Source organism: Topomyia yanbarensis, chromosome 3, assembly GCF_030247195.1.
Source record: "Topomyia yanbarensis strain Yona2022 chromosome 3, ASM3024719v1, whole genome shotgun sequence".
NCBI lineage: Eukaryota > Metazoa > Arthropoda > Insecta > Diptera > Culicidae > Topomyia > Topomyia yanbarensis.
Genome location: NC_080672.1, coordinates 184347629 through 184375302, shown reverse-complemented (window position 1 = coordinate 184375302; position 27674 = coordinate 184347629). Strand labels below are relative to the sequence as shown.

At 38.9% G+C, this 27674-nt stretch overlaps 1 protein-coding gene across 1 annotated transcript in view; it reads left to right on the top strand.

The window, feature by feature from the left end:
* Positions 1-27674, top strand: part of LOC131687480 (WD repeat and FYVE domain-containing protein 3) — a 1208520-nt gene that overhangs the window by 830030 nt on the left and 350816 nt on the right. Inside the window, exon 19 of the mRNA XM_058971572.1 lies at positions 19572-21280. Within this exon, the coding sequence (XP_058827555.1) occupies positions 19572-21280 (1709 nt within the window). The remainder of the gene's footprint in view (positions 1-19571; positions 21281-27674) is intronic.

Below are 27674 nucleotides of genomic sequence, written 5' to 3'. Positions count from 1 at the left end.
TAATTTGAAAATTTCCATTCAAACATGTTATTTCCAATCTAAAGATTCTGTTGAATATCACTAGATTTCAAACAACATGTCCGATGTGTCACAGACTTCACCCATCCATGTTTGGTTTAATTACTTATTTACTTTTAAAAGAAAATAGCTACTTCTGCAGTTAGTATGTTAGTATTCTCTGTGGAAATACTGTTTGAATTTTATTGAAATATTATGGCAAAACAATGTGTACACTCCTTTGCCGTCTTCTGTGCATAGGGTAATTTGGGGAGAGATGCCGTACATTTCTAAAACCGGTCCTGCATTAAAGTAAATCATTCAATATATGATGAAATTTGACATGAAAAAAAAATCATTAAATTTCAATGAACATTTTTAAAAAAGTTCATTGCGGGAGAGATGCCGCCTCTGCGGGTGAGGCGTCGCACCGTGATCACAAACTGAAAAATTGTGAACACAAGTATTTTTTACCTCTCGTTGATGTTAGTGTCTGAAACTTTAAATAATAACCGAAGTAACTATTACTCTGATACATATCGCCCGTTTAAATATATAGATAATTGATTCATAATCCTATATGTCACTACGGATTGTGGATATACCTTATCCAGAACCCATACCTGACGCAAATTATCATTAAATGACATTACGAGGTGGAAAAAATATATATTAGCTACGTATCCTCCACCATCGAATGCGGCATATCACTCATAATTTTGATGGGCATCTCTCCCAATTGTATGGTAGAGATGCCGCACGACGATATTTTCTGACCTTGCTCATGATCAGAATGCCTTCTAAAGGGTCCCAGCTATTCAACCGATACATGATTCACAAAAAAATCGAACGATTTAAGAAAAACGAAATTTTAATGCGATGCTGAAAAATTTTCGTCGGTTCACCCTAGAAACAATTGTGGTTTTATGATAGTTTTATAGCCACTGATAAAACTTAGATTGCACTTGTAGCGTGCTATAAAACTTCAGTTATTACTTGGGAATGATGCAACTGGACGCACAAAATCATTAATACAATTTTCGTGAGTTAATAATAAGGATTATTTTACATCTCTAGTGTTGTAGTTCCCCGAAAGACAAACTCACAATATCATATTGCCGTATAAAATTGACCTTATATACGAGATATAGAGAGTGCGGCATCTCAATCGAAATTACCCTACAAATTTTTTTTTGAATATTTTGGGAATTTCTAAATGTTTTTTTTCTCTCCAATCTGCAACATTTGCTGAAAATATTGTTGGAAGGCTATTGTGAAAAGCAGCAATACTGGTCACTGGATGGAAGGTGAGGGAAAGACGTATATTCATTTTGTTCATACTAGTATTAGTAGCAGAAAGGACTGGAAAGACACATGACGCGAAAACGAGCGAGTGAGTGATACTAGTGCATATTCGCGCGACTATACAACGGTCGGTCGGTTTTCCTCATCGCTCATTTGACCGTCGTTATGCTACTAGCTAGCATCGGCAGTAGCGGAGTAGAATCTTTCGTGCTATGACCCGTGCCAAACAGTTCGTAAATCCACCGGATGGAAAGCTCCCCGAAAGCAGTTTGCAACGAAGGTCGTCCGCAGAATTTCAAAATTGATCTATGCTTCCAAAATCAGTAGCGTCTGGCTCAAATGGCACGTTCCCTATTCCAGACCTCAACCATTATTATGTCTCCCAAGAAACCAGCATGGCCTACCTATTGTGTCTTTCATAATAAAACAAACCAATGATTAGGAAAGTGTATGTTGTTTTCAAGAAAGTCGTAGCTTAATTTAAAAAAATATGATTCGCCAACAAAAGAGAGAGAAGGAATATCAAATCAAAACTCATCATCAATGGTCGTCCTGAAATGGGCAGGTTCTGGTTTTCTCGGCAATGTTTCGCCTGCCAATGCCTGACGGCAGAATGGCATGGATATTAGGCAACACACCATCCTGGAAAATGCTCACTCCAGAGAGCAATGTTTTAAAATCCGGTTTTCGTCGTGTATGCTACCCTCTAATCAGAAATGAACGTAATTGCCTCTGCTAACACAAACAGATTCATCCACAAGCCGTGTTCAGCTCACAAATAATTCCTTCTCGATATTGTACAGCCCTTTGAGGACCCTGTACGCTCTTAACAGTTCAACACAAAATGAAACAAATCTACAGTGGACCTATAATTAAATTTTTTTATCATTTAAGTGTTCGGTTGGTGCATCATATTGACGGGTCTGACCGAGATGAGCTGAAATGTTTCGCCATTTCCGAGCAGTTTTCGAATAATTTTTAAAACAGTTTTTCGTTATGACAACATTGTTGAACTCATTTTCGACAAAATTGCAAAAAAGTTATTAATTATATGCAGTACAGCAAAAGATATAAGCGTACCAAACCTTACACGACTTTCCTACCGAAATTTCTAAAAGGGCCCATATATTGAAAGGTAAGTCGTTAGTCACAATAAAAATGGAGCTTCATTGTATAAAGGGTTCCGCCGCGGTATTGGTATTTAATTAGCCTACTTTGGGGTCCTCAAAATAATGTCACTGTTGAGTTACTTAGTACTTTGGAATGGTAATCCATGTTTTCATGATCTCACATGGACTACCATTCCAAAGTATTGATTTGTATTGTCCAGTTCGGAAGTTATGTGTGGTACCAGATGTAATGAAAAATTTACCATTAGAGTGAGACATGGTTATATGAAAAAATTTAATTTTTAGCTAAATTTCCATTTAGCTCCCTCTGCAAATTTTTAGCTCGATCGATGAAACTATATATATATATCGATGAAACTATATAAGCTCTAAGCTTGCATATATGATCCTTCCACGCTTTTCTAAACTTTCTCCTTTCAACACCTTGCTCTCCCTTGAGTACTATGGCTCTAAATATTGAAAAATATACTTCACCTTCCAGTCCCTTGCTAATTAAATGCCGAAAAAACTGTTGACAAATTAACTCAATAGGTCGTTAACAAAAATGGTTAACAAAAAAATGGTAAAAATAGAACTTACCGTGATGGGGATTCATCGTTGCAGCGTTGGGTGAAAGCTGCCGACACCGTGCAAATCAGCAACACATGTGACCATATTGTCACACACGCTGAGCCAGTCACAATAGTCGATAAAATAAAATCACTCAGGCAGGCAATTGGTGAGGGAACAAACAAAAACTGGCTCATTCAATGAGTTTCAACGTCGCAAATGCTTAGTGTGGAAGTTTACCGTGACTTAACTTTTTGTCGGTTCCGACAGCATGAAGTAACAAGTTACTTTACGCTTGTTCGGACATGCCGTAGACTCAGGTGATTCGCATTTCTAATGCCAAAAGACCTTGACCACTACGGTAGCAGACAAAGGGTTAAGTCGCCGGTGAGCTCTAAGCTTGCATATATGATCCTTCCACGCTTTTCTAAACTTTCTCCTTTCAACACCTTGCTCTCCCTTGAGTACTATGGCTCTAAATATTGAAAAATATACTTCACCTTCCAGTCCCTTGCTAATTAAATGCCGAAAAAACTGTTGACAAATTAACTCAATAGGTCGTTAACAAAAATGGTTAACAAAAAAATGGTAAAAATAGAACTTACCGTGATGGGGATTCATCGTTGCAGCGTTGGGTGAAAGCTGCCGACACCGTGCAAATCAGCAACACATGTGACCATATTGTCACACACGCTGAGCCAGTCACAATAGTCGATAAAATAAAATCACTCAGGCAGGCAATTGGTGAGGGAACAAACAAAAACTGGCTCATTCAATGAGTTTCAACGTCGCAAATGCTTAGTGTGGAAGTTTACCGTGACTTAACTTTTTGTCGGTTCCGACAGCATGAAGTAACAAGTTACTTTACGCTTGTTCGGACATGCCGTAGACTCAGGTGATTCGCATTTCTAATGCCAAAAGACCTTGACCACTACGGTAGCAGACAAAGGGTTAAGTCGCCGGTGAGCTCTAAGCTTGCATATATGATCCTTCCACGCTTTTCTAAACTTTCTCCTTTCAACACCTTGCTCTCCCTTGAGTACTATGGCTCTAAATATTGAAAAATATACTTCACCTTCCAGTCCCTTGCTAATTAAATGCCGAAAAAACTGTTGACAAATTAACTCAATAGGTCGTTAACAAAAATGGTTAACAAAAAAATGGTAAAAATAGAACTTACCGTGATGGGGATTCATCGTTGCAGCGTTGGGTGAAAGCTGCCGACACCGTGCAAATCAGCAACACATGTGACCATATTGTCACACACGCTGAGCCAGTCACAATAGTCGATAAAATAAAATCACTCAGGCAGGCAATTGGTGAGGGAACAAACAAAAACTGGCTCATTCAATGAGTTTCAACGTCGCAAATGCTTAGTGTGGAAGTTTACCGTGACTTAACTTTTTGTCGGTTCCGACAGCATGAAGTAACAAGTTACTTTACGCTTGTTCGGACATGCCGTAGACTCAGGTGATTCGCATTTCTAATGCCAAAAGACCTTGACCACTACGGTAGCAGACAAAGGGTTAAGTCGCCGGTGAGCTCTAAGCTTGCATATATGATCCTTCCACGCTTTTCTAAACTTTCTCCTTTCAACACCTTGCTCTCCCTTGAGTACTATGGCTCTAAATATTGAAAAATATACTTCACCTTCCAGTCCCTTGCTAATTAAATGCCGAAAAAACTGTTGACAAATTAACTCAATAGGTCGTTAACAAAAATGGTTAACAAAAAAATGGTAAAAATAGAACTTACCGTGATGGGGATTCATCGTTGCAGCGTTGGGTGAAAGCTGCCGACACCGTGCAAATCAGCAACACATGTGACCATATTGTCACACACGCTGAGCCAGTCACAATAGTCGATAAAATAAAATCACTCAGGCAGGCAATTGGTGAGGGAACAAACAAAAACTGGCTCATTCAATGAGTTTCAACGTCGCAAATGCTTAGTGTGGAAGTTTACCGTGACTTAACTTTTTGTCGGTTCCGACAGCATGAAGTAACAAGTTACTTTACGCTTGTTCGGACATGCCGTAGACTCAGGTGATTCGCATTTCTAATGCCAAAAGACCTTGACCACTACGGTAGCAGACAAAGGGTTAAGTCGCCGGTGAGCTCTAAGCTTGCATATATGATCCTTCCACGCTTTTCTAAACTTTCTCCTTTCAACACCTTGCTCTCCCTTGAGTACTATGGCTCTAAATATTGAAAAATATACTTCACCTTCCAGTCCCTTGCTAATTAAATGCCGAAAAAACTGTTGACAAATTAACTCAATAGGTCGTTAACAAAAATGGTTAACAAAAAAATGGTAAAAATAGAACTTACCGTGATGGGGATTCATCGTTGCAGCGTTGGGTGAAAGCTGCCGACACCGTGCAAATCAGCAACACATGTGACCATATTGTCACACACGCTGAGCCAGTCACAATAGTCGATAAAATAAAATCACTCAGGCAGGCAATTGGTGAGGGAACAAACAAAAACTGGCTCATTCAATGAGTTTCAACGTCGCAAATGCTTAGTGTGGAAGTTTACCGTGACTTAACTTTTTGTCGGTTCCGACAGCATGAAGTAACAAGTTACTTTACGCTTGTTCGGACATGCCGTAGACTCAGGTGATTCGCATTTCTAATGCCAAAAGACCTTGACCACTACGGTAGCAGACAAAGGGTTAAGTCGCCGGTGAGCTCTAAGCTTGCATATATGATCCTTCCACGCTTTTCTAAACTTTCTCCTTTCAACACCTTGCTCTCCCTTGAGTACTATGGCTCTAAATATTGAAAAATATACTTCACCTTCCAGTCCCTTGCTAATTAAATGCCGAAAAAACTGTTGACAAATTAACTCAATAGGTCGTTAACAAAAATGGTTAACAAAAAAATGGTAAAAATAGAACTTACCGTGATGGGGATTCATCGTTGCAGCGTTGGGTGAAAGCTGCCGACACCGTGCAAATCAGCAACACATGTGACCATATTGTCACACACGCTGAGCCAGTCACAATAGTCGATAAAATAAAATCACTCAGGCAGGCAATTGGTGAGGGAACAAACAAAAACTGGCTCATTCAATGAGTTTCAACGTCGCAAATGCTTAGTGTGGAAGTTTACCGTGACTTAACTTTTTGTCGGTTCCGACAGCATGAAGTAACAAGTTACTTTACGCTTGTTCGGACATGCCGTAGACTCAGGTGATTCGCATTTCTAATGCCAAAAGACCTTGACCACTACGGTAGCAGACAAAGGGTTAAGTCGCCGGTGAGCTCTAAGCTTGCATATATGATCCTTCCACGCTTTTCTAAACTTTCTCCTTTCAACACCTTGCTCTCCCTTGAGTACTATGGCTCTAAATATTGAAAAATATACTTCACCTTCCAGTCCCTTGCTAATTAAATGCCGAAAAAACTGTTGACAAATTAACTCAATAGGTCGTTAACAAAAATGGTTAACAAAAAAATGGTAAAAATAGAACTTACCGTGATGGGGATTCATCGTTGCAGCGTTGGGTGAAAGCTGCCGACACCGTGCAAATCAGCAACACATGTGACCATATTGTCACACACGCTGAGCCAGTCACAATAGTCGATAAAATAAAATCACTCAGGCAGGCAATTGGTGAGGGAACAAACAAAAACTGGCTCATTCAATGAGTTTCAACGTCGCAAATGCTTAGTGTGGAAGTTTACCGTGACTTAACTTTTTGTCGGTTCCGACAGCATGAAGTAACAAGTTACTTTACGCTTGTTCGGACATGCCGTAGACTCAGGTGATTCGCATTTCTAATGCCAAAAGACCTTGACCACTACGGTAGCAGACAAAGGGTTAAGTCGCCGGTGAGCTCTAAGCTTGCATATATGATCCTTCCACGCTTTTCTAAACTTTCTCCTTTCAACACCTTGCTCTCCCTTGAGTACTATGGCTCTAAATATTGAAAAATATACTTCACCTTCCAGTCCCTTGCTAATTAAATGCCGAAAAAACTGTTGACAAATTAACTCAATAGGTCGTTAACAAAAATGGTTAACAAAAAAATGGTAAAAATAGAACTTACCGTGATGGGGATTCATCGTTGCAGCGTTGGGTGAAAGCTGCCGACACCGTGCAAATCAGCAACACATGTGACCATATTGTCACACACGCTGAGCCAGTCACAATAGTCGATAAAATAAAATCACTCAGGCAGGCAATTGGTGAGGGAACAAACAAAAACTGGCTCATTCAATGAGTTTCAACGTCGCAAATGCTTAGTGTGGAAGTTTACCGTGACTTAACTTTTTGTCGGTTCCGACAGCATGAAGTAACAAGTTACTTTACGCTTGTTCGGACATGCCGTAGACTCAGGTGATTCGCATTTCTAATGCCAAAAGACCTTGACCACTACGGTAGCAGACAAAGGGTTAAGTCGCCGGTGAGCTCTAAGCTTGCATATATGATCCTTCCACGCTTTTCTAAACTTTCTCCTTTCAACACCTTGCTCTCCCTTGAGTACTATGGCTCTAAATATTGAAAAATATACTTCACCTTCCAGTCCCTTGCTAATTAAATGCCGAAAAAACTGTTGACAAATTAACTCAATAGGTCGTTAACAAAAATGGTTAACAAAAAAATGGTAAAAATAGAACTTACCGTGATGGGGATTCATCGTTGCAGCGTTGGGTGAAAGCTGCCGACACCGTGCAAATCAGCAACACATGTGACCATATTGTCACACACGCTGAGCCAGTCACAATAGTCGATAAAATAAAATCACTCAGGCAGGCAATTGGTGAGGGAACAAACAAAAACTGGCTCATTCAATGAGTTTCAACGTCGCAAATGCTTAGTGTGGAAGTTTACCGTGACTTAACTTTTTGTCGGTTCCGACAGCATGAAGTAACAAGTTACTTTACGCTTGTTCGGACATGCCGTAGACTCAGGTGATTCGCATTTCTAATGCCAAAAGACCTTGACCACTACGGTAGCAGACAAAGGGTTAAGTCGCCGGTGAGCTCTAAGCTTGCATATATGATCCTTCCACGCTTTTCTAAACTTTCTCCTTTCAACACCTTGCTCTCCCTTGAGTACTATGGCTCTAAATATTGAAAAATATACTTCACCTTCCAGTCCCTTGCTAATTAAATGCCGAAAAAACTGTTGACAAACCGATTGATGCTCTGAAGATTGATGAAAACTTCACTTTTCATAGCATCATTGCTGATGACAGTCTAATTATATATAAAATTTTTAACTTTCTCTTATTATGTACAAAAGAAGCCTCAATTTATCTCTCAAAACCCTTGCAAGGTGGCCAAACAGTATAGATAAATGATTTAGACACATTAAGAGTAAATCAAAACAAATTTTCATATAATTGGACAACCAACAGCATTGGTGCAAGAAAAAATAGTTTTTTTATCGATCGTCAGAGCATCAATCGGTTTCTGTTTAATAACTTTTTTCTCAAGCGTCGAATCGTTTTGTGGTTTTCGAGACTTTGTTTCTATGTTGAATTTCCTGTAAATGTCACATAACGATACATTTTTATGAAGCAATGGGCAACTCCTGGAGGAATTATTTTATGAAAGTTAATTTTCCCACACAAAATCTCATGTAAAATAATTTGCACAGGTACCTAAAAAGCTGCTCGGAGCTGGAATCTAATTTGACTATTGTCCATCCGGCATTCAAATTGTCCTAGCACCCTTTGCTTACTGTCGAAGTATCAGTCCCATACTCGTATAACCAATATCAATTGAGTTGGGTTCGCAGCACATGGCACGTCTCGAGGCGACCAACAAGCACCAACGGCAACAACATACACCACATCTCTGCGGCGCGCGGTTCTGTCTCTCCTACGACAGAGCGATCGATGAGCGCCGGCAGCAATGTTGCAGCTATAGCAGGAGACGATCCTTCCTTGCCGGAATAGTCGCACAAAGCAAAATTCAAATATCTGGTGATGTACCTCCGACTGGGTAGGCAGCGCAGTTGGCATGCACGCTTTGCTTATTTGCAAGGTGATAGGGGATGCTGATTATAATAGAAGCACAGCGCGAATTGGATTGTAGCATACTTAGGTATTTATCCCAGGCTGCATTATTAGCGGAATGTAGTGTTTAAGCGAAGACTGCATATCAAGAAGACTGGCAACTCTGTCCAGAATCTGGAGACAGTAGCAACAACGCCACTTGCGGGTAAAGGTGGTACTTCCCATAGTGATGCACACACACATATACACTTTTACATTAAGCTTCCTACCTTCATCCTATAGAAGTGCTGTAACCGCTGTCGCTTCTCGTTTGCATGGGGGAAAGAAAGAGATATCAGTCTTCTTAATTTGTAGTCTTCGGTTTAAGTCTAGTAGTCCGCGTAAGGTGACAGAATATATTTTGGGCTCTATTCGTAAGTTATAAATGAGACCAGATATGATGAAAAAGTCACTAATCGGCATTCGAATGACCCTAGTAGTTCTCACCTATCACCAAAATATCAGCTCTGTAATCGTGCAACCAATGCCTGTCTAAATGAGTTCACGGCGCATAGTGTACGCTTCTTCTGCGGGAGGCAATCAACGAGCACTGACGTGTGGCACTGTTCATGACGTCTTTGAGGAGAGAGCGTTCGTAGAATTAGTCAACAGTTGCTTCAGTTGAGTATTACTTTAAACTAGTTTGATTCTCTAATGCTATTGCGCGGAAAAAATAAAAAAACATTCAAAAGGTGTATCAAAATATATTCATTCTCGATAATATATGGATGTTAGCACCACTATGCGGCCTAAATTATATTTATACACGAAAGCCTTTGAAATGTTCTACAACTTCGTAGAACCCCAGATTGCACTATCTCTTACCATTGTATAGATAGGCGAATTACCTTGAATTAATTTTGCTCACTGGCGCCACCATGTGGTGGAATTTTGCATTTTTCAAATCAGAGAATAAAGTATTTTTTGCTACTCTACAACTTTGTAGAACAAATGCTCCAAATGCTCAATCTCTTAGCGTTGTACAGATAGGAGCATTCCCTTTAAATTGCTTGGCTCATTACCGCCACCATGCGGAGAAATCCTGAAACTTTCCAGTGAAACCAAAAAGTCCTTTTATTTCTCTACAACTTTGTGGAACATCATAACTTTCTATCTCTCGTTGTTTTCTGAGATATATGAGTTTTTCCTAACCTTGCTCCTCCTTTGCATGTGGGTCACATATGAGATAAGCGGAGTACGCCCTTTGCGAATGTTGAGGAGCAGTATCCAACTTTAAACGTCAATAACTCTTTAACGGTTGGTTGGATTGTCTTGCAGTCTTCGACAAACTTGTTCGGCATATCTTCAAAAGCTTAAGGCTCAAGTTACCTCGAGGCTTGGTAGTATGCGTAAGAAAAATTGTGTTCAGCTTTGCCACCAGATTATCCATTTAAACCTTTTCAAAACTCTAAAAGAAGAATATCAGTCGATTTATTAGATCATCAGGATTCAATTCATGCAAAATACCTGCTGGAAAAACCATCGGCTTAGCTGGATGGTGCTTTTGAAAAAGTGGCTGTGATTTTTTGTCACACTACCACACCGAGCGGGGGTACGCAACACAACTGCGCAATGAAAAAAGCACAGCCACTTTTTCAAAAGCACCATCCAGCTAAGCCGATGGTTTTTCCAGCAGGTATTTTGCATGAATTGAATCGTGATGATCTAATAAATCGACTGATATTCTTCTTTTAGAGTTTTAAAATGGTTTATATGGATAATCCGGTGGCAAAGCTGAACACAAATTTTCCTACGCACACTACCAAGCGTTCAATTCTAACACATGCTTAAAAAAGGTAACTTGAACCTTAACTCCTTCCTAGGTCCGTGTTCGGAAGTTCACAGCGACGTTGGGGAGGGGTTAGGGTTAACCGATTTCGCTCAAATTTGGACAGTGTCATTTTTTCATGATTTGGAACGACGCTAGGGGGTGTAGGTTGTGAATTTTTTTTTATATAAATCATTGTCACCCTAATATACAGGTGTGGATAAGATGGCACTATGGTATTTGTAAGGTGAATCTTACATGAGAGGTGTTAGTGATATTAGAATAAATCGACTTCCTTTCGTCATACCGTTTGTCCCACCCAATTAAATCATGTGAACGCTATTACGTCGACCCGTTGTCCTTCTGGATTGTTTATATATTTTTGCTTTCCTTCGTTAGCAAACAGTGTGATTTTACACACCAATTTATACCACATTGCACTCGAACAGGTAAGACAGTCTGCTGTACGCGAGCCGTAATATTTTTCTTCTCACTTTTCTTTCGTCGCTGTTGCTGGTACTCACAACGTTCAGATTCGGTCACTAAGGTTCTCTCAACTAGAAAAGACGATCATTTTGATTTGTCACTGAAGCTTTGGGTGCAATTTGAAGAAAAAATGACTGATGATACGGTAATTTGGGGAGAGATGCCGCACATTTCCTAAAATCGATCCTGTATCAAAATAAATCATTCAATATTTGAGGAAATCATTTTTATCTATTGCGACAAGTTTCTAAAATACTGTGAAATGGTTTTTTTTCATGAATAAAAAATCATTAAATGTCCATGAACATTTAAAAAAGGGTCATTGCGTGAGAGATGCCGCATGTGCGGGTAAGACGCCGCACCCTGGTCACAAACTGAAAAATGGTGAACAAAAGTATTTTTTAGCTCTCGTTGATGTTTTTGTGATTAGGGATCTTCAGCTGAGTTTCGTGAAGTTTGATCACACCTATAAATCGGCCAGCAGCTTCATTTTTCTTAAGGGGGTAATACCATTTCTACAAACATTTTTTTTATTCAACATTTAAAAAATATTTTTCTTTTGCAACCTTGTGAAACGGTTAAGTTGGAGTGACTTAATTAAGGTTACTATTTATTTATGTGTTTGTGCGAGCGATGTATATCTATGTGTGATAGGGGGTCCTTAAAAGCTGCTTTTGGTTATTTCTCCCAACAATGAATTTATACAACTTAGGTTTGTTCTTGAATGATTCATTTTGAAAAAGCATCAATACGTTGAAATTTTCATTTTTATCCCAAGATTGACATCACTATAAATCAATGCGTTCACTAAAATTAGTGCCTCAAACTTTAAAGAATAAACCGAAGTAACTAATCTTAGATACATATATAGATAAATAGACTCATATTCCTATGTCACTGTGTTAGGTCCGTTAGTTTGTGGATATACCTTATTAGTAACCTATACCTGACGCAAATGCTCATTTAATGACATTCCGACCGAGGTGAAAAAATACATTTTAGCTACGTATCCTCCGCCATCGAGTGCACCGGCAATTTTGATGCGGCATCTCTCCCAATTGTATGGGAGAGATGCCGCACGACGATAGATTCCTCTGAAATTATGGATGACCGTGCTCATGTTCATAATGCCTTCTAAAAGGTCCCAGCTATTCAACCGATACATGATTTACCAAAAAAATCAAACAATTCAAAAAAACGAAATTTTAATGTGCTACTGAAAAACTTTCGGCACTCCGTGATGCAACTGCAGATTTTTTAGAACCTAATAGAACACGCCATAGCCAATAACAGAATTCTGTGCTTGATCAAGTCTCCCCTTTGTGAGAATTGAGTCAGTAATATATGAGAAACAGATGTGAATCGGATTTCGAAACATGGCGATTTCCTCAGATCTTCCGGAATCCTCAACTGTTCTCAAACTGGTCAAAGAGACTTTGATTTGCAATTAGTGATCTGGACCAACAATTTCAAGGATTTCAGAACAATTTTTTTTTGACTTCGTCTCATCAGAATCCGACACTAACCTACTGACAGGACTAAGCTAGCGCCGGTTTAACTCCAATGGTCAATAGGGGTGTTGAAGCCTTCGTTAGAGACGATCGAAGCCTTCATTTTGAGAAAATCGAGTCAGATATTTCTGAGCAGTAGGTGTGAATTCGATTCAGAGACTTTGTCACTTTCCCGAAGCTTCTGGTTCCGCCGAAAGTGTTCAAAGTGGTCAATGTGAGTTTGATTGGGTATCAGTGAATTGCAGCTATAAATCCGAGAGATTTAGAATACATTTCATGAAATTTTGCAATGGGAATTTCATGCGTTTCCGCACTCTTCAAACCGTAGCTTCGGAACAGGAATTCGGATTTAAATGAAATTCAGTAGCAGTCTATGGGAACGTGGTACCTTTCATTTGAGGCTAGGCTAAGTTTGACAAAATCGGTTCTGCCATCTCCGAGTAATTGATGTGCATGTGTTGGTCACATACATACATACATGCATACATACGCACACTCATGCACACACAGACAACTTGCACGAATAGCCAGAAGTGGGTCGTTGAGGCGCCAGTGAACCGGAAGCTACGCTCCACCCGGAATCGCTGGATGGACCTCAGCACCTTCTGGCTGGGCACTGAGTAGGTTATGTCCACCGCCTGGGACGTGAGAGTAAATTTGTGGAAAAGAAACTGGTGGATTTCAATTTATTTCGAATCCTTAGCACTCCTCCAACCATGCCAGTTTTACTTACACGAACAACGGTATTTTAAAATTGCTATTACACAGTATTCGCTTGACTGATTTGGACAATTTTGGGAGTAACGAATTTTTTGGACTAATTACTGCAGAATGATTAAAACTACAATATCGTCAAGAAATTGCAAACAACCCAGAAAATTACAATATTCGGAAATATTTCGGCTTTTTTAGCGACGACACGCCTATTATACTATCAAAATGCTCGTATGTGAGAGACAAGTTTCTAGAACATTGTTGATAATTATTTTATTGAACTGCAATATTTTTAGAACATTTTTAATTTACAGGTTACTTGAAATCTATATAATGAATGTTGCAAGTTCTGGCACCAAAAATGTTGTCAAGTTATTGTAGTTCATTGAATTAAAAACTATAAACAGTGTTCTAGAAACTTGTCTATCACTTAAATACGAACATTTTGATATTAACATGCAATATTCATTGCGTAGATTTAAATTTACAATAAAAAATAAATAAACAACATGTCATTACATATTTGATGCGACGTTTTTTGAGTAAATTTCAAGTTGGAAAATAAAGAAATGGTCTGAAAATACGAAATTTTGTACTATGTTGCGTTTCGGCTTCGCCTCATCAGAAACCGACACTAACACATTGTCGGAATAGATTAGCGCCGGCTTGACGACAATGTGTTAGTGTCGGTTTCTGATGAGGCGAAGCCGAAACGCAACATAATATGAAATAAGGATTTGTGCCCTCCTGTACAAAGACTGGTTTTTACCAACAAATTTTCACCCTAGTGAGAAATTTTGGTTTTACCAAATTTTCCTCCTTAGGGTGAAATATAGCATAGTGCTTTCGCATAGGCCTGCTAAGCCAAGACAAGTTTCGGCTTCACTTGTGTCTCATCGGCATAAACAGAACTTCTGCTCGAACGGGACATCACGTTCGATCAGTCGTTTGATTGAAACACATAGTGTGTTTTAGTTTTAAAGGATTTGCGTCAAGCCGGCGCTAATCTATTCCGACAATGTGTTAGTGTCGGTTTCTGATGAGGCGAAGCCGAAACGCAACATAGTATGAAATAAGGATTTGTGCCCTCCTGTACAAAGACTGGTTTTTACCAACAAATTTTCACCCTAGTGAGAAATTTTGGTTTTACCAAATTTTCCTCCTTAGGGTGAAATATAGCATAGTGCTTTCGCATAGGCCTGCTAAGCCAAGACAAGTTTCGGCTTCACTTGTGTCTCATCGGCATAAACAGAACTTCTGCTCGAACGGGACATCACGTTTGATCAGTCGTTTGATTGAAACACATAGTGTGTTTTAGTTTTAAGGGATTTGCGTCAAGCCGGCGCTAATCTATTCCGACAATGTGTTAGTGTCGGTTTCTGATGAGGCGAAGCCGAAACGCAACACAGTATGAAATAAGGATTTGTGCCCTCCTGTACAAAGACTGGTTTTTACCAACAAATTTTCACCCTAGTGAGAAATTTTGGTTTTACCAAATTTTCCTCCTTAGGGTGAAATATAGCATAGTGCTTTCGCATAGGCCTGCTAAGCCAAGACAAGTTTCGGCTTCACTTGTGTCTCATCGGCATAAACAGAACTTCTGCTCGAACGGGACATCACGTTTGATCAGTCGTTTGATTGAAACACATAGTGTGTTTTAGTTTTAAGGGATTTGCGTCAAGCCGGCGCTAATCTATTCCGACAATGTGTTAGTGTCGGTTTCTGATGAGGCGAAGCCGAAACGCAACATAGTATGAAATAAGGATTTGTGCCCTCCTGTACAAAGACTGGTTTTTACCAACAAATTTTCACCCTAGTGAAAAATTTTGGTTTTACCAAATTTTCCTCCTTAGGGTGAAATATAGCATAGTACGAAATTTTGTAAAGATACTCCAGTGAATTGAATTAAAACTATCAGAAATTTGTCTTTCACACGCATATGAATATTTTGATAGCATATTTCGAATTTCAGAGCGTGTCATCATCATGAAAATCGAAATGTTTCCGAGAATTGTAATTTTGTGTATTGCATGCAATTTTGTGAAGATAATGTAGTTCCTTCCATAGGAAATTATCAACAATATACTTGAAATTCGTTGCCCATATCAATATAAACAATTTAACATAATACTATGCCTAGGTCATCACACATATTTGCATGGTCCAGCTTATGTAGTACTTGTTCCTACTTCTTTAGTCGTACAAAGTTGAATTATGGTCGACTCCGAATTCTAATCATTTTTCGGTAATCTAGAGAGTTTGTTGGTTTCAAAATGGTCCAAATTGGCAAAGCGACTGCTGAGATATAGCGATTTGTAAATACCGCATCGACTATTTTCGAGGCGTGGTGGTGGGACCCGATCAGAATGAAATAACAAGATTATAACAGAACACAATTTTTGTATCATATTGTGTTATAAATTAGGTCTCGTTAGTAGTTAAAATAACAAAAATTTATAACAAGTAACAATGCGAGATATAGTTTTGAAATATTTCTGTTATGTGTTTCTGATCGGGGAGTGTTAGAATGTGAAAACAAACACTGAACATCGTTTAAGGTTCAACTGAGAAAGCCTCGGAAGTCGGCCGTCTTTAAAAATAAAAAAAGTAGATTTATTCCCATCATTGGCAAAATCTTAATGCCTTTCATTGATTGATTTTCGAAAAGTTTGCTGAAGGATAGCAAATAAGCTAAGCTTTTCAGTTTCAAAGATGGCAGCTTTTTGACATTTTCTTGGTTGAACCTAGAAAGAGTAATACACGTTTTCCGAATCATTGACCAAAAGTATATAGCGCGTTTTTGAGATGTATCATACTTGAACGAATGATAGAAACTGTAACACGTGGTTTAACAGTTTTACAGTGGATGATTTATTATTTATCACACAGCATTTCAATGACTGGTTTACATCTAAAATAAAATCATTCAGCAAAAGTATTTTTAATATCGGAAAGGTGTTCAGAGATTAAATAATGTTAATCGTCGTTGTTCTGAATTCTAAGATAGCGTTATTCTCTTGACGATGTATTATTTTAAATTATGCAGCATGGATGCTTTCAAGAGAACGAAAATTGATGTTCACCGTCAATGTAAAATTTAAGATGACTATATCAAAAGTGCCAAATAATCAACTCTAATCATGCTAAATAAATGTTTTTGATATGAGAACGTAGCGTACTAGTCAATAGCTGCTAACCGCGACCTTTTCATGCCGCTTTATCATCAGAAAGAATGCAATATGGATTCGTTTTGTAACTCCTTCGGAAATCAAATGTTTATATCCACTACCATCCCAAAATCCAATTTGGCAGAGTAAAATTAAAGATGTGGAGAAGTAAAATATTTGTGTTCCTCGCCGCTTTGAAATCCAAGACAGTAGAACTAAAAGGTAGATTTCAAGTTTTCCCTAAGGTTGATTTTCTTCGGTGAGCAAGGTAATGGTTTGAACTTAAAGATGGTGGCCCAAAATTCCATTAACAATCTACTCATGCGATGTGATTTTGAGATGACTTGACTACAAATCAAAAATATTTTTTGTAGATCCTTGATAGCGGATCGATATTCACATTGATTATTTTTTAAGGCGATTGATGGTCTATGCTGTATTTTTTCTTGGTGGAGAAAAATTTTGGAAAACACTTCTTTTCTCCACTAAGGAGAAAAGAAATATATTACAACACTAGTTATGGAATTTGCGTTTCGACTTCTCATCAGAGTCTGACACTGCTTTTTCTGCTAGTCCTGACATTAAATTAGTGTCGGATTCTGATGAGACAAAATCGACACACAAACTTTATAACTAACTAATTTTGCGATTAATAATGTTTTAATAAATGCTGTTCCGAAGAGATCTTGGCTTTCAAAATGTGGCAGTCAACTTACCAAGATGCTAAATAGCAGGAATTGTAATTCTCACTCACGCGTAGACAAAGCGAGGAGCTTAATGGCTCACAGAAACGTACATCGGTATCGGGGGCAATCTACCGCCGGGGAATTCACGATAGGATAGATTCGGCGCCGTGGACTACCCGACAGAATCGTGATGAAAAGGGGAGCTAATTGGCTCACGAAACAAACACCGGTAACGAAAGAAATTCCGTTGTCGGGGAACTCTCAATCGGAGGAGGATAAGCGGTAAAGCTGGGAGCTAAATGGTTCGGGAAAGCGGGTATCGGTGTCGGGGGAAATTCCTTCGTCGGGGAACTATCGGTCGGAGTAGGATGAGTTCTCCGTTGAGCACTATCCGAGCAGATCGTGATAAGGCCGGGAGCTGAATCACTCACGGAAACATGAGCTTAATGGCTCAGGGAATCAGCACCTAAACGGCTCACCACGGGGACGAGAACTAAACGGCGACGTAATAGATGGAGACAAGAAGCAAGAGAAGAGTCGAGAGTTGAATCAAAGCTCATAGGTCGTGCCACTCCATGAACCAAGCGAGGCTCCGAGATAGAGTAGCAGAAAGAGGTGCGACGAAAGCGCAACGACCCCCCTCCCCACACGAAGTAATACGATGACGTAGTTCTGTGGGGAAGAAGGGCGTAAAAAGTGAGGAATGTTTTTAGTGGTTAGGCACGAACGTGAGACGATTTTTTCGGTAGGTCCGAACAGCTCCGGGTTCCGCTATTTTTACTCTGGGTTCCCTTCCAACCAATTTTTCATTCGTTTTCTTTAATTTTCGGATTGGCCAGACATGAGTTAGAATTCTACCCCAATTTGATATATAATAGTTTTATATTTTGCGGAAAAATCTGGGGTTTAGCACGGTCGAAAACTTCCTTTGAAAAAACATCAAGAAACTTGTTCAATTCATCTCTTTATTTATTTTTATCTATGCCAAGAAATTGTTTAGGAGACTCTTAAACGAAATACAATATGAAAAACCTGGCTCATTATATTTAATACAATGGTGGATATTTGCACATAGTAGGGTAAAGACTTAATTTTCGCCCCCTTAGGGAGGGTGCCACACTATTCTATTAATTACGCAGTCTACAGTCGATGAAATGCACATAAATTGGCATCAGTATCCTTGCTTCGTTCCCAAGAACCAATTTAATACCAAAAATTTCCTGAGAATGGGGAAATACTTCTGTTTGAGCGCCACGAAAACTCGAATCGAATGCTCCTATTTTCGCACTACCATATGGGCCAATGCGTTGAACAAAGATGGCAGACGCTGCTCTAACTAACGGCTTCAAATGGGTAGGGTGATAATAGAAAGAGGGCGAAAATAGTCTTCACACCCTACATACAATAGATCGACAGACACGATTTTGAGATACTATGTGTCGACACTGAAACATTGCTTGAAACCAGCGGCGAATCAAGGAGGAAGATCCGTTAAGAAATTTCAAACTAGTTATAATTTTAAAGTAACAAACCCCTTACTGCATACTCCTACCTAAGCTTATATAAGCCAAAAAATTTAGGGATTAGGTTGACGATTTTTAGAGCGATTGCATAAACTTTCTATATGAGAAAGGCAAAAATGTGCCAAAGTCAAAAAAGTCGAGATTGCCTCAAATCTCAACGTTTCATGCATTTTAAAGTCATTTGGCATACAAATTTGATTTTGAAATTTTCACTTGCTCCCCTCTGAGAATTTTTCATTTCAGTTTACATGGAATTTTGCTTTGTGGTCGCACTCTTCAACCCGTAACTCCGGAACCAGAAGTCCAATGAACAAAAAATTCAAGAGCAGCAGATGGGAAGGTTGTACCTTTTGTTTGAGACTAAGTTTGTGCAAATCGGTCCAGCCATCTCTGAGAAACAGAGGTGACATTTTTTTCCACATACACACACATATATATATACACAGACATTTTTCCGATCTCGACGAACTGAGTCGAATGGCATATGACATTCGGCCCTCCGGGCCGGGATTGGGTTGACGATTTTTAGAGCGATTGCATAACCTTTCTATATGAGAAAGGCAAAAGTGATTAATTATTGCTCTAGACCGCGTACTACTCATGCCTTCACACTTATTCTTGCTTATAATAGTTTTTTGCTCAGTGTTCGAATTCCGTAATTATAGATTTTCTGATTTTTTGTGAACAATTTTAGATTCTAATATGCCTCTATATCTATTTTCAGGTTCTGTTCTACCGAAGATGTGCATATGTCCAGAAGCTGTATGTGTTCTACTAAGTCTTGTTCGCAAAATTGTACACACGACAAATAACGCTGAATGGCTGCACAACCATCCAATTACGCTCATTCAAGTTCTATTTTCGTTGTATCATAATTTACCAGACTTTATGTCTGTCATAATGTCAGCTGAAGTTATAAACTCGCTAATTGCAATAATATTTCCTTACCAAATTACTTCGACTGATTCTGATGCAAGCAGTGTATCCTCAACCTCCGAAGAATTACAATCGCAACAAAACGTAGTGAAGCGTATTGCTGTACAAGATAAACGAGGGCTAACAAACCATCCTGTACGAAAATTCATCATAGATTTTTTGCGCGTAGTTGCTGTTGATTCATTTAGTTTGGCATGCAGCGGTAAAAGTCCTCCAATAATCGACTACATTTTGGATGGGCAACCAGATGACTCGCATGTGGCTAAGTGTACATTTCTGACGGAAGTTATAACTACTCTAATGGACCATTTACTGGCTGCTGACATATTGGTTGGAGAGCAAGCTGCCCTACCGATTGTGCCACTACTGCAAAGCCACGTACAAAACATCGCGCCAAACGTATTCTATCTATCCGCTAGAATTGTCGATAAATTGTGGCAAGGACTTATAAGCAAAGATCCACATGAGATTTTCGAATTCATAATAAAGTTGATCACTCAGGCGAAACGCCGTTCAACTGCTCTTTCTTTGGATCAACTGTATCATTCTTTGAACCGTTGCATTTTATATCTTCTTTCACGCCCAACAGCAACCGTATCAGATCAAATGATGGTCATGGAAACTCTGCATAAGTTGACCACTAATAGATTAATAATTTTTGGTGCTGGCAACCACGAGCTTGAATTTATTGGATGTCTAACGTATTGTTTGATGCAATTGATTGCAAATGAAAAAATTGAGCTTGATATAAAAGAATCGGAGCACAGCAATCGCACAACAAAATGGCATGTTAGTTCAAATAATGATTATAGTACCATATGTGACGACGATTCTCTTTCTCGCCATCAAGGAATTAATTTAATATCCAATGCGGCATCTCGTGTTTGGGAAGAAATATATGTCTGCAAAAAACCTGCAATAGAAGAAATTTTTAAAATTTCTTTAACTACACCGTTAAATAATGCAAAAGCACCGGACACGACTGTTACGAGAGAACAAATTTTAGATTCTGCTATGAAACTTTGGTTGAGTTATGTGGATGGCGAAAAAAAAGCTCAATGTCGTGTACCTTGGGATTTGCATAACAACATACAATCAAAAATCCAGAAAGTAACAGGTAATCTCACGAGACTAGCCAGCCGAACTAAGGTAAAAAGAGATGATCAGACAAAAGAAAAACTAGAACCAGATATGGAAACAATTTACCAATTAAACCTGCTTAATCTATACCTAGTAAATGAGTTTTGGAACTTGAGAAGTTCGCAATACGTACGGACAATCCAACATACCCAGCGATACGTGTATCAGGAATGGTTGCAATCTGAAGCAGAACTTTTCAGAGAACGTGGATTGTGGGGCCCAGAAAAGTCTCACAATTTTACAAAATGGATGCTTGACACAACAGAAGGACCTTATCGAATGCGCAAAAAGATGATGAAAAATGATATGTTCTATACTCATTATCCCTATAGACCGGAACTGGAATTGACAGATCAGGTATGTTTGGTGATTTGTCTATTTTCATTTCAAAACTTTTTTTAGAAATTACTCAGCTTAAATTTTATTAATTCCACATTCATTGATATTGTTATCTTTGCTTCGTCGCTAAGGCTGGATTTTCTTAAACTTTTATTTCATTCCTCCAGAATTTTAAAAAGTGCTCCTGGGTTTAATGATGTGTCTTGGGTTTTTATAGCACGCTTGATTACACGACATTACACGATACTCGTTCACCCCCGCTATTCATTGCACAAAAAATTCTATAGAACCAAGATGGGTACGGTACAAGTGTTCACATTTCTCTACCAGCGTTTTTTTCAGTAGCACTACACTACTGAAAAAACAATAGTGGTGTACAACCGAGTCAAAAACGAATACGACTTTTGTGAATGAAATTTTATTTTTCTTCTATAAAACTAGCTTTTGCGATAACATTTCTGTTTTTACGTTGAGTCACAGCTGCAATCTGCATGTTTCAATATATATATATATATATATATATATATATATATATATATATATATATATATATATATATATATATATATATATATATATATATATATATATATATATATATATATATATATATATATATATATATATATATATATATATATATATATATATATATATATATATATATATATATATATATATATATATATATATATATATATATATATATATATATATATATATATATATATATATATATATATATATATACATACATATATATATATATATATATATATATATATATATATATATATATATATATATATATATATATATATATATATATATATATATATATATATATATATATATATATATATATCGTACAGATTACACTTAATTCTATTGCTAGTGTCAATGTTAAAAATTTCTAATTGCTAACTTATAATTAGATTTAGTGGTATGGAAGTCATAAACTAAAACAGTTTCGTTGAATCTGCTACAACATCTGTCTAGCGGATTGTTCTGGCCATATGCTGTGCGGTGCCTGGGAATCCACAGAAGCGGACGACTGCTTATATCACGAGGGGGAACAAATAAATGAATCCTTGAGAGAATGTCGGGACAGTCAATATTGTTCGACAACATATCGAAAATGAACATTCTTTGCAAGAACGTGCGGCGAGACTCCAGCGTTTGCAAATCTAGCAACATGCATCTATTATTATACGGCGGAAGACGGATAGGGTCGTTCCAAGGCAACTTTCTGAGAGCAAATCGTACAAAACTTCTCTGAACGCGCTCCAGTCGGCTACTTTGAACGGCGTTGTATGGCGCCCATACTTGTACAGCATACTCCAAAGTGCTCCGGACTAGTGCGCAGTATAAAGATTTCAGTGCGTAGAAATCCACAAAATCGACAGCGTTACGTTTTAGAAAACCCAATGTTGCAAAAGCCTTCGCCGTTGTTGCAGTGATGTGGTCGGCGAAACGAAGTTTTCTGTCGAATAACACTCCCAGGTCACGGATAGAATCCACCCGCTCGATGACACAGGCTTGAAGAGTATATTCGCAACGCCTTATATTTGCCGAGCGTCCGAAACTTATCATCTTACATTTATAAATGTTGATCTGCATACCGTTCAGCAAACACCATTCTTCTATATTGGCTATATCGTCTTGGAGCACAGCAGAATCGAGTGCTCAAGTAATTGAACGAAAGATTTTCAGATCATCAGCATAGAGTTTTTCAGAGTTGATGCGGGTGCAGAGGTCGTTCATGAATAAGACAAAGATCAGTGGCCCTAGGTGACTTCCTTGAGGCACACCGGTTGGCGTTTCGAATGCGCTTGAGCATGTAGTGCCAAGGCAGATCGTTGTGAGAGGTAAGAATGCAACCATCTGGTAACCCACTCAGGAAAGCCTAGTCGCTCCAGCTTCAAAACAGCAATGTTGTGGGGCACCTTGTCGAATGCTTTTGCGAAATCAAAATATATAGCGTCCACTTGTTGACGCTTCTCTACAGCTGGAACTAGAAGGCTCGTGTACGTCATCAAGTTCGAAGTGGCGGAGCGTTTTTTCATAAATCCGTGTTGTCGTTCGTCGATTATGTTGGAAGAAGCAGCGTACATCGCATTGTACAAACTTTTCCAGAAATTTAGCTAGACAGTTCAGCAGCGAGATTCCTCTGTAGTTTTCTACATTGTGCCTATCTCCAGCCTTATGAATAGGAACTATAGCGGCTTCTTTCCATGCCATTGGAAAAATATTTTCCGAGATTGAACGCTGAAAAATAATACTTATTGGTGCAGAAAGTGCTCGGGCACAATTCTTTATAAACACAGGAGGCAAGCAATCCGGACCAGGCCCTTTCAAAGGATCAACGCTGGACAGAGCGCTCGCTACATCAGAATCGTTTACGTTAGGAAGAGGAAGGTTGATATTATGCGTTGGCAATGTTTCAAGGTACTGTTGCGATGGATAGACAGGAGGGCTGGAAAATACATCACGGAAGTGATCCGCAAAAAGGTTCGCCGACTCGGCAGCGGACTGTGAATTTTTGTCTCGAAGATAGACATTTTCTGGTACACCCACGGAACGTTTTCTGCTGTTTATAAATGTCCAGAATGTCGAAGGATTATTTCGAAGGCTGCGCTGAACTTGGTTCAGATATTCTTCGAATGCACTGTTCCGGGCTGTTTCATATTGCAGTTCAGTTTGACGAAGAATAGTTTTATTGTCGTTGGTCCTATGATGTGAATATCGCTTTCGGTGTTTTCGGAGTACGTTGCGTAGGCGACCAAGCTCAGCGTTCCACCACAGAAATTTATATTCTGCTTTTCTGCTGAGACTTTTTTTAGGAACATTACGGCGAAGAATCTCATATATGGCATCATAGAACGCCACAACTGCCTGATCTAAGTCATTTCCAACCAGCATCTCACGCCAATTGAGTGCACCAATGGCCATTGAGACTTCATCGAAGTTGCATCGAGTAAAGTCAAAATTGAAGTCGTCGTTAATTGAATCAAAAGCCTCACCGTCATCAGAGCGCATATCAAAGTCTTAAAACGAAGGGTTTATGGTGAGGGTCAACCTTCAGTATAGATGTGGGAGGCTCAATCAGTTCGAACACGTCCATGTCATTGACGAAAGCTAAATCGAGGGTTCGTCCATTCACGTTGCTAACAGAGCAGATTTGATACAATCCACCAGCGACCAAAGTTTCTGTGGTGGCCGTCTCTTGTTCCGTGGTTGCATTTTCAGGAAGGTAGCACTTATAATCGTCATCAAAAATCCACCGAAGATTATAATCACCTACAACAAGTACATTGTCGCGCTTATTACATTTGTCCAGAATGCTTTGGACTGCAGAAGAGTGAACATTGTACAAGTCAGGATCACTGTTCGGCCTTAGATAAATGCAACAAATATATAACGATCGACCTGGCAGTGAAACGCGTACGACAACTTGCTCCAAACCTTCACATCCAGGCATTTTTAGTATAGTCCCAGTTAGATGTTTCTTTATCGCTATGAGAACACCACCTCCGCGACGTAGATGACTAGTAGAAGAGTTGCGATCGCATCGGTAGATTGTGTAGTTCGTCGTTAGCTCGGTGTTTAATATATCATCACGTAACCAGGTTTCGGTGAGAACGATAATGTCATAGTCGCAGGAAGTGAGCGCAAGCAAGAAAGCCTGCGTTTTTGTTCTCATTCCACGAACGTTCTGGTAGTAGACGGACAGGAAATCTGGAGTTGTCCCGATCAGAAATTCACATCAAAATTATATCAAAATAAGATATTATATCACGGCAAAATATATATCTCTGTTTGATATAAAATATGGCTGGATAGTTGTTAAAATATCAAGTTTTTATACCAAGAAAATGTATCGGTTATATTTTATTATATCTCAGTCTTTTTCAGTATAATGTATTTTGGTTGTATCTTGGTTTGATAAAATATTTATATCACACAAACGGATATTTAAGATATTTTATATCTCATTGAGTGCAGTAAATATATCTGAAAATATCAGAATTTTATCACAAAAATCATTTTTTTTCTTATTTTTAATTAATAAATAAAATATTTTCTTGTGAAAGATAATTCATTATTCTCTTTAGTACAAGTACAAGTCTCTCAAAAAATGTGCATTTAATTTCCATGTGTTACTAATTTTATAATTTTTATTACCGATGCAGCTACTTGTTAGAACTAGCAGTTAGATCAGCATATAATTTTAAAATTCGTTCATTTATTTTTTCGAAGGCGTTCCTGTTTTTCACTTCACATCCTTCACAGTTTTAAGGGACCATGCATAAATGACGTAGCATTTTTTGAGTGATTTTTAACATCCCCCTCCCCCATCGTAGCATTTCGTCACAAACCTCTAAATACCCACCTGGTAATTACGTAGCTTGACGGTAACTCTCCCCCCCTGGACCCCGTAAAAATTAAAAAAACGATGTTAGATGAAACGGGTAAGATTGTCGTGATATCAGGTCAACCCCTATTCCCCTTTAAAAAAAACTACGTAGCATGACATGACCCCCTGTCGTCACACAACATCACAAATACAAAACCCCCCTCCCCTATATAATGCTACGTCATTTATGGATGATCCCTTAAAATGCATGTTCCTATTCTTTCGTATGTTCTTCTCTTTTTGACTCTTCTTTAGTAGATTACCTGCACTTGTTACAGGTTTTGCTTCCATTTCTCTTCAAGTCAGACCAAGTGTTGCTCTTTCAGCTTGTCATATGCCGAAACCCAGCTAATCAAATCTTTAAAACTACTTGCTGCTTCGTGGCACTACATCGGAACATTTTCTCTGTTGTGATCTGTAATCATCGAGTAGCTTTACAAAGCGTACATTATCTTATGTATTTACATTCCAACATATGGCAAGACAAGACCACTAGTAATGCGATTTGGAGCCAGTGCTTGGGAGGATCCATCTCTGGTGATATCGTTATAGCTTTGCCAAACTGTCTTGGAAAGATAATATTTTGTTGTACATACTATGTTGAAAAGATACGATATGGTTGATATAAATATGATATATTATTTGATTATTATTATTATTATTGACAAATCAAAACATGATATAATTTTAATTTAGTCTTAATTCATTCCAAACGACATATATCAATATTATATTGTTATATGATATAAATATCAAATCAAGAAATAATTTTGATATTTTCTTGATATGATTTTCTGATCGGGGTACGCAACGGCATGCTATGAACCAAGAGGTTTTCAGAAAGCGAACTGTCATGTAAAGCAAAATACTCGCCTGAGAAGGGAGTTCGGAAGACCCCCTCACGACCTCCGACCGCAGGACCGGGACGACTAAGCGGGTCGCTGGCTGGTAGCGCGACTGCATCGGAGCGCTCGGGGGCTTCCGTAGTACTGTATAACGGGCGTCCCGGTGATGGCAGCGCAGCGTGAGTTTGTAGATGTGGCCTTGGTAATGGCAAGGAAATTATGCTTCGTTCAAGTAACGGCAAATTGCACGAACGTGTTGTACCCGATGGAACGCTAGAAACCGAATGGTTTTCAGAAAGCGAACTGTCATATAAAGCAAAATACTCACCTGAGAAGGGAGTTCGGAAGACCCCCTCACGACCTCCAAACGCAGGGCCGGGACGACTAAGCGGGTCGCTGGCTGGTAGCGCGACTGCGTCGGAGCGCTTGGGGGCTTCCGTAGTGCTGTATAACGGGCCTCCCGGCGATGGCAGCGACAAACAAAGTGCCCCTTCATTTAGTTGGTTCAAATCGTTAGAGAGCACGACCGGGTCAGAAGGGTGAAATTCCAGTCGACTGCTGTGCAGATAATCTTCGGTGACGGCGTCTAAACTGTTGTGTTCAGCAGCAGTCTGTAGTGGGAGGCGTTCTGAGCGAGCAGATGCGATGCGGTCTAACTTTCCACTTAGACATTGAAGTTGTTTGCCAGGCAGGTTTTCAATGATGGTAGAATCAAACGAATTGTGTTTGTAGACAGACTGCAGATTTGTTTTGAGGGTGTGCAGAATCTATAATTGCTTCGGAAGCACATATACCCTCCTTGGCTTTACCTGATACAGAAGGAGTCTCCGATTCATCAGGTATGTTGATTGCCGAGGAAAATGAAGTTAGAAAGAGATTTTCCGGTATAGCGTTGAGCTACAGAGCATCACCAGATGAATTCCTCTCTGCTGCAATCCTGATAATTGGTCGTTGACTTGTTGAGTTATTCACAAATTCCAAAGTAAATAAAGTAAATGTTTTCTGGCCAGGTTTGTTTGGAGAGGGCCTTATCCCTATAAGATTTACGAACGCCGATCTTAAATGTTATATAGCTCAGAGATGTGACATCCTTGTCCTTAGGAACTAGACGAACTATCCTTGGTTGTATATCCTCGCCCAGGCATTCTTT